This window comes from Gekko japonicus, unplaced genomic scaffold, assembly GCF_001447785.1.
Source record: "Gekko japonicus isolate JY-2015 unplaced genomic scaffold, Gekko_japonicus_V1.1 scaffold6223, whole genome shotgun sequence".
Lineage (NCBI taxonomy): Eukaryota > Metazoa > Chordata > Lepidosauria > Squamata > Gekkonidae > Gekko > Gekko japonicus.
In genome coordinates this window covers 2,890-11,090 of record NW_015174440.1, presented here as the reverse complement: position 1 = coordinate 11,090, position 8,201 = coordinate 2,890, and the positions used below count along the sequence as shown (strand labels likewise).

General features: G+C 47.9%; 1 protein-coding gene across 1 annotated transcript in view; it reads left to right on the top strand.

Annotated features, from left to right (window-relative positions):
• The window catches only part of LOC107121480 (arylacetamide deacetylase-like 4), a 27,942-nt gene extending 19,747 nt beyond the window's left edge, over window positions 1-8,195 (top strand). Inside the window, exons 3-4 of the mRNA XM_015424390.1 lie at window positions 3,520-3,583; window positions 7,221-8,195. Coding sequence (XP_015279876.1) covers window positions 3,520-3,583; window positions 7,221-7,992 — 836 coding nt within the window. The 3' untranslated portion in view covers window positions 7,993-8,195. The remainder of the gene's footprint in view (window positions 1-3,519; window positions 3,584-7,220) is intronic.
• The last annotated feature ends 6 nt before the right edge of the window (window positions 8,196-8,201 follow it).

Genomic DNA, 8,201 nt, shown 5'->3' with positions numbered 1-8,201 from the left:
ACTGGTTTATTAAGAGTAATGAGACATTGTCACAGAGCAGAAGGAATGTAGACAACACATTAGATTGTCTCACACAATTATTTTCTCGTGGAGGTGGCCAGCAAGGATGACTTGTTGGCCAGGCCAGCCTTTCTCTGCTGGTGGCAAAGGGCACAATCAAGCCTTCTTAGCAAACACTCAAGGCTCCCTCATAACCTGTACATGGAAAATTAGAGTAATAGAATCATAGAGTTGGAAGGGACCTCCAGGGATATCTAGTTCAACCCCCTGCACAATGCAGGAAATTCACAAATAACCTCCCACACACACACACCCAGTGACCTCCGCTGCATGCCCAGAAAAAACCTCCAGGATCCCTGGCTGTTGCAGGGATCTCCGCTGCATGCCCAGAAAAAACCTCCAGGATCCCTGGCTGTTGCAGGGAAAAAAGAGAATTTACCTGATCACCGAGCTTCCACCTGGTGTAAAAAGGTAAAGGTTCCCTTGCTCGAAAGCCAGTCGAATCCGACTCTAGGGTTGCGGTGCTCATCTCCGTTTCAAAGCCGAAGAGCCAGCGCTGTCCGAAGACGTTTCCGTGGTCATGTGGCCGGCATGACTAAACACCAAGGCGCACGGAACGCTGTTACCTTCCCACCGAAGTGGTACCTATTTATCTACTTGCAATTTCTTGCTTTCGAACTGCTAGGTTGGCAGGAGCTGGAACTAGAAACGGGAGCTCACTCCGTCATGCGTCGCCGGGGTCTCGAATTGCTGAACCACTTACTGACCTTCCACAGCCTGCAGTTTAGCGTCTTAACCACTTGAGCCACCACAGCTGGTGTACCAGCTCCTTTTAGGTTCACTAGGCTGGATGGGATTCTGGCAGGACACCAAGGTCCTTTCCGCACTTGTATCTCATCCTTGGTTTTATCACAGTTCAACTTGGGACACAATACCTTACATTTATCCCTGGCTATAACAGCATCCGTTTATCCTGGGGCAAAATTGGGGCAAAATTGGGGTGACCTCGATGTAATGTGGAAACAAAAAATACCCCGAGATAATTACAGGGGTGAACTCGCGTGTAGTGTAGAATATAAGCTCGTATATAAGTTCGGGGACAGGGTTGAGCCAGGATTTAAGGTATAGTGAGGAAAGGACCCAAGTCTTGGCAGGAAAGAGAAGAGGACACAAGCCTGCAGCACAACCTGTTAATTTGAACCATACCGTAATATAAAAAAAGCTCAGAGCATTCACCGAAAACAGCAGCACGCAAGACAGAGATGTCTCTTGACCACCGTTTGCAAGACCCCAAAAGGGCGTTTAGGGGGTGGTGCTAAATAACGGAACCTGGACAGTGTTTATTCCCTTCTGCAAGATAATAAAAGGCCTACATCAAGTGTCCTGTGGGAATGTCATGAGCACACCAGTAGCCAGACCCTTCCCCTTGATGGCACCATGAAACCATAAACCTTTCCTCCCTATCGGTTAGGTCAAAGCCTCTGGCCAGAGCAGGTGAGGTATAGGCAAAAATCTCTAGAGATTCAGCCTTGGGGCTTAGTACATTTTTGGCTAAAGGAACTTGAGGTATGTGTGGGAAACCATTCGTTCACATCCAGGCACCACTTTGCAAGTAGGAAGCAGGCACTGGACAGACTGCAGTGCTTCACGGGAAGAAACCAAAGTCTGCTTTTGCTACATCTGTTCAATATACTTTATACATAAATGCCCAAGTCTCCCTTAATCCAAAATTCTGCCACACTGGCCAAACTGACCTGGAGAAAATCGCTTCCTGACCCCAACGTGGCGATCAACATTTCCCTGGGCGTGTAAGAAAGGGATTAAAAAGGCATTCTTTGTTCGTAAGATACTGAACGTATTTGTCCAGTAGGCACCATCTCCGAAGAGGCATTCCGTCCAGGGTTTGAGAGAAGGGGGAATGCCTCTTCTAAGTAGGAATGCCTCTCCTAAGTGAAAGAAGTTCCATTAAAAGGTGGCCAAAAGCTGTTGCCCAGTGTGTCAATCCAGACAAAAAACAAGATTCATAGGCACACAAGGTTCCAAACATGAGCAAAGTGAACAGCTCTCAATATAAGGACACGTGGTGTGGAGATGGGGACGGGGCCTTCACAACCTCTAAAATATTTGAATTCTTTTAGGCTCAGCCTGGTGCATGAAAATGGGGCATTAAATATTGTCTCCAAAGCTGAAGACTCTAGCTGAAGACTCTAGGCTTCTGACGCGCTGGGGGGGGGGGGTTGCATTGTGTGTGTGTGTCTGTGTCTGTGTCTGTGCCTGGAAGTCACGGTGAGCTCTGGCGACTCCTATTGTGGCACGGAGGATGTTCAGAGATGTGGCTTGATAGCCTGCTTCTGGCCTCCCGACCCTGGTATTCCAAGTAGGTCTCCCATCCAAATACTTGCCAGGGTCGCCCCTGCTTCGCTTCCAAGAGCTGATGAGATCGGGCCTGCCTAAACTCTTGAAGTTAACGTTGTTGTTGTTATTTAAAATGAGGAAGTTCTAAGAAATAGATATTACAGAACACCACAGGGGAAAAAGCGACATGTTGCCAATGCGACCTGTTTCCTCCAGTCTAAAGCAGAAGTGGGAGGGCTGTGGCTCAGTGAGAGTGCATCTGCTTTGCACACAGACGGATGCTCGGGTGGCCAGCCCTGGGTTGGGAAATACCTAGAGATTTGGGGGGTGGAGCCTGGGGAGGGTGGGGCTCAGGGTGGGGAGGGACCTTAGTGTGGTGCAATGCCATAGACTCCACCCTCTAAAGCAGCCATCTTCTCCAGTGGGGGATGATCTTTGCAACCTGGGTTGTAATTCCAGGAGATCTCCAGCTGCCACCTGGAAACTGGCAACCAGCCCTGTTCAATTCCCAGCTCCTCCAGAGAGAAGACAATACTGACCTCGACAGATCAATGACCAGACTCAGTATCAGGGATTTTATTTATTTTTTATGAAAAACGTTTGCAAGAATGCAGTCAGATTTCAAAATACGGAATCCTTTTTGGACTCAGGCTCAATAGTTCCATTCCATCTCTTCGGGTCAGAGCCAGAGGTTCAGTTCTGCACGCATTAGACTCTTTCATCAGGGAATGGTGAAAACAGACTCTTTCGCCTCTGGTGAGAGAGCCGGTTTGGTGTAGTGGGTAAGAGCGGTGGACTTTAATCTGGAAAACTGGGTTCAATTCCCCATTCCTCCACTTGAAGCCAGCTGGGTGACTCTCCTGCCATCCCCCAAAATAAACCTAGCTCGCCACAAAAAGAGCCAGAGTTTCAGACTGCCAGACAATCTTCAGATATCCTGGCTTATACTACACCCACTGCCATACGATAATGATTAATTGTTCACCCCTGGCAGAACACGCCTCATCCACTTGAGCACGGCTCCCTGCATTCGAAGACCTGAGCGTGGCTCCATCGTTCATGTAACAAGAACTTCGATTCCAAACCTTTGTCTGGATTAGGTCCAAAAACTAAAAAAAAAAAAAAATTAATCTAGACTCTAACTTTCTATGTGCCTCTTTTCAGATTCCTATGATCATGTTTGCCGGTACATCGCCAAAGAAAGCGATTCGGTGCTTGTATCTGTTGGGTGAGTACGTAACAAGAGCTAGTATGGAATTTGAGAGATGGATGAGAGCTACGAAGTCCCGGGTTCAAATCCACATTCAGCTCTGAAACTGAACAGGTAGCATCGGGCCAGTTGTGTTCTGTCAAGGCTAACCGATTCCACAATATGTTTGTGAGAAGGAAGGAGAGATCCATGTAGCCCCCCCCCCGAATTCCCGAGAGGAAATGGAGGACAAACATCTGGTGCTGTCATTTGCCAAACAATGAGATGAAGATTGGCATTATTTTTTTTCCTTTGAGGAGGTAGGAAGGGAAGACCATCATATTCTTTTTCCCTTGGGGGTCTGTCAGTGGAGTTCATGCCACCTACGATCATAACCACACACGAAAATAAACCAGCATCCTGTTTCCAACAGTGGGCAGCCGTGTTCCCCCTAAGCTGAGTCAGTGTGAGCTAGCTCACAGTTTTTTAGCCTCCAGCTCACACACATTTGCCTTAGCTCAGGAAGGATGGGTCCAGAGCAGTGTTCCCTCTAAGCTGAGTTAGTGTGGGCTAGCTCACAGTTTTTTTGTCTTCGCTCAGGAAGGAGGGCTCCAGAGAAAACTAATTTATGGAGCAGCCGAATCGCTGGCTCACAACTTTCATGCCAGTAGCTCCCAAAGTAGAATTTTTGCTCACAGGACTCCACAGCTTAGAGGGAACATTGGTCCAGAGCAAACTACTCTATGCAGTAGCCCCGTCGCTCGCTCACAGCTTTAATGCCAGTAGCTCACAAAGTAGAATTTTTTTGCTCACAAGGCTCCACAGTTTAGAGGGAGCATTGGTGGGCAGGGGTTTCTGTGGGTGCCAACCTGCAAGTGGGCACAATCAATGATGGCGCATGCATGTGCTTTCTCCATTGTGGCTCCTGCCTTGTAGAATGGCCTGCCCAAGGAGGTCAGGAAAGCGCCCACTCTCCTGGCCTTCTGCAAACGATGCATAACTGAACTATCCAAGAGGGCTTTTCTACACAGGGAATAGGGTTGCCTGACCCCCCTGGTGGAGGCGGGAGTCTCCCACTGCCAGGCCCCTCCTCCCCACCACTGATCAGCTGGCCAGTGGGTGGGAACTCACCCCAAAAAGAGGGAGATCCATCCGAAGTGCAGCAACATGTCTACATCACTGCCCACGTGACCCAGAAGGGATGTCTTCACATCTAGGACATCGAGGCAGAAGTGATGTCTTCACATCTAGGACATTGGGCAAAAACTCTATGATAGAAGCCAAATTTACCAGCGAACTTTTGCTCCAGTGTCCCAGACGTGATGACATCACTTCCGGGTCACATGGGCAGTGATGTAGACAGGTTGCTGCATGTTGGATAGGCCTCCCTGCTGCTCCCAGTAGGGCTCCCCCCCCTCTCCCGCCGGTTGCCAGGAGAGACCTGGCTGCCCTAGGGAATTGGGTTGCAGGACACAAAATGGTTTTACAAACTTTCTTGGATAAATGATTAGGCACTCGTGGTCCATCCTGTGGGGTTTAGCTTATTATAAGTAGGATCCTATCTATGTGATATCCGTACCGTTTAATGTGTTATGTGAATACTCCTGCTGTGTTTTAGTTTTTTCCTCGTTGTTCCAGACTTCTAAAATCCTAACGCATCGGTTACTGAATGTCCAGTTCTTTGCGATTGCACTGGCTCATTGTGTGTAATCTGCCTTGAATCCCTGTGAGAAAGGAAGACTATAAATGACGTAAACGAATAAATAAAATGAACTCAGCATATAAGCAAGGCAGGGTGGTAGCAGGCCATCGGGTGGCAGGTTTAGCCTTTCCAGGAAATGTAGGGGATGCATCCAAATTCCTGTTCATTCCAATTTCCCCCGAATTTTTGAATTCTGTCGTAACTGAGCAACTGGATGGGACATTTATTTACCGAAGTTTTCACCTTGAAAGTTCGGTTCATTCGGTGCTTTTCAGAGCTATTTGTTTCGCAATGTTTGTGTAATTTGCTCACGCTGGCCCTGTTTTTGGCACACCGTCTGCCATGGAATGCTGCGCTTTTGCATCACCCGTCACTGGTGGCCAACCAATCACTGGCTTTGTTGGCAGCCCACCAATCACTGGCTTCATTGGCAGCCAACCAGTCACTGGCTTTCCAAAACAAGCTCTGTAACAGAACATGTCAGATGATTCCCAACCCTTGGGAAATGGCTGCTTCTTGCTGTTGCCTTCCTTCCCAATAGAAACAGCTCTTCTTTTACGAGAACTAGGATAGCATAGCGGCAAAGACACAGCGAATTTCCTTCCATTAATGAGCCATCTCTGTAGCACTATGGTCATTTCAAACAATGCCGCTCCCCCCTCCCTTTTCACCATGTGATCTTCCTCTGAGCTTTTTTTTTATGTTCTAAGTTTAGCATTATAGCGCTCAACTTAGAATGTTTTAAAAAGTCTACGGAAGATTGCGCGGCGAAAAGGGGCAGGGGGAAAAGCAGGGTCGTCGTAAGCACTCTGGACATTTTAAACAGCACACCACAAGTGAACCATAAGTGCAACAAAGGGGTAGAGAACGGAAGAGAGCGAGTTTCCCCCAAAAGCGGCTCAACCACACTTTGCTAACCCAATGCAAGCAGGTTTGTATGAACAGGTAAATAAATTCTGCTAGCAGCCAGTTACTAAAACGGGTCTGTCAGACATGACAGAAAAAAATCCATTAGCAATCAGTTACTAAAATGGAATATAAAGGCAGTTTGAAAAGGGCCTTCAGCAAAGAGACACAAGAAGCCCCTGAGTCAAAAACGTCCTGTGTTCTGCAGATGGTTTCAAGATACCTATGCTCACTCTACCTCCATGAAAGAGATGTTGTTTGTGTAGTGGTTTAGAGTATTGGACTTGTACTGGGGGCTGTTGGTCCCATTTCCTGATGGAAGAGGAGCCAGCCGTGAAGCATGGCTCTCTTGCTATCATTATAGGTAGGGCTTAAAGGAACATGAGAAAGAGACGCTGCCCACAGAGGTGACGTCATTGCGCTGGGCACATCGTGCAGGGGACGCTCTAGCATTCGGCTAAAAACTCTATGTCAGCTTTCCATGCACACGCTCCCAGGTTTAATTATCAGCATCTCCAGTTTCAAAAGGATCAAGCAGTAGGTGCTGTGAAAGACCTTTGCTTAAGACTCTGGAGAGCTCCTGCCAGCAACAATGACCTTGATAAACCAGTGGTCTGACTTAGTATAAGGCAGCTTCATGTCTGCATATGAGTTCATGCTGGAGCCCACTGGGGAGTATCTTGCTCAGGGCACATACACCCAGACCGGGACACCAGACCGGGCTATCTCTCCCAAAGGGCAAAATGGATAAAGGACACATTTAGGATTACCAGCACTGGATTGGGAAATCCCGGGAGATCTGAGAATGGCGTCTGGGGAGGGCAGGGTTTGTGGAAGGGAGGAACCTCAGTGGGATATAATGCTGTAAACTCCACCCTCCAATGCAGCCATTTTCTCTAAGGGAAATGATCTCTGTAGTCTGAAGATCTGTTGCGATTTCAAGCCCCATTTGAAGGCTGGCCACCCTAGACTCACTGCATATGTTCTGCCCTGGGTTCCTTGGTGGGTTGAAATGGAACCAAAACAATATTAAGATTAAATTATTGCACCAAATTTATTTTCATATAGGTACCATCTAGCCCCCGAGCAAAAGTATCCATCCCAGTTTCACGACTGCCTGACTGCCACTGCACATTTTTTGAAGAAAGCAGAAGACTACGGGGTGGACCCTGCTCGCATTATCGTCAGTGGGGACAGTGTTGGAGGGAATTTCGCCGCTTCCGTTTGCCAAGCTTTAGTGAGCCGAGCAGATCTGGTCAAGCCACTCGCTCAGATTCTGATCTATCCCGGTCTTCAAGCGATAGACTTCAACCTACCTTCTTACCAACAGAACCGAGCGGTCCCCATCTTGTACCGAGAGCATGTCATCTGTTCTGCTCTGCAGTACCTCAACAAGGATTTGTCTGTGTTAGACAGCGTCATGCAAGGGTGCCACGTCCCCAGTGACATCAAAACAAGATTTGGGAAATGGATCAACTCCGAGAACATCCCGGAAGAATTTAAGGCCAGGGGATTCAAGCCGTCGGAGGCCGCATCCTTCTTGGACAACGTCTACGAGGTTGTGAAGCAAGCTTTGGAGACCACCTTCTCTCCTCTTATGGCTGAAGATGCGGTTCTTTCCCAGGTTCCCAAGGCCTGCATTGTAACTTGTGAATACGATGTTCTAAGGGACGACGGGATTCTTTACAAGAAACGGCTGGAGGATAACGGGGTGCCTGTCACTTGGTGCCACATTGAAGATGGCTTCCATGGGGTGATCAACTTTTTCAATGGGTTTTTGTCATTCCCGTCTGGTAAAAAGGGAGTTGACAGCATTGTAACTTTTATAAGGAGTCTATAACACAATTGTTCGATTAAATCAAGATTTGTATATCTGGCTGCTTATGTTTGATAAAAATGGTGCGGTTATATAGCTTTGGAGGAGGGGAAGCAGCTCAGTCGTAAAGCAGACTTTTGCCCTGTTTGGGGCCCAGGTTCATCCCCAAACACACTCTGATGGCAAGGTCATATGTGATGGACTGCCCATTAGAAACTGATGCCCGCATCCCT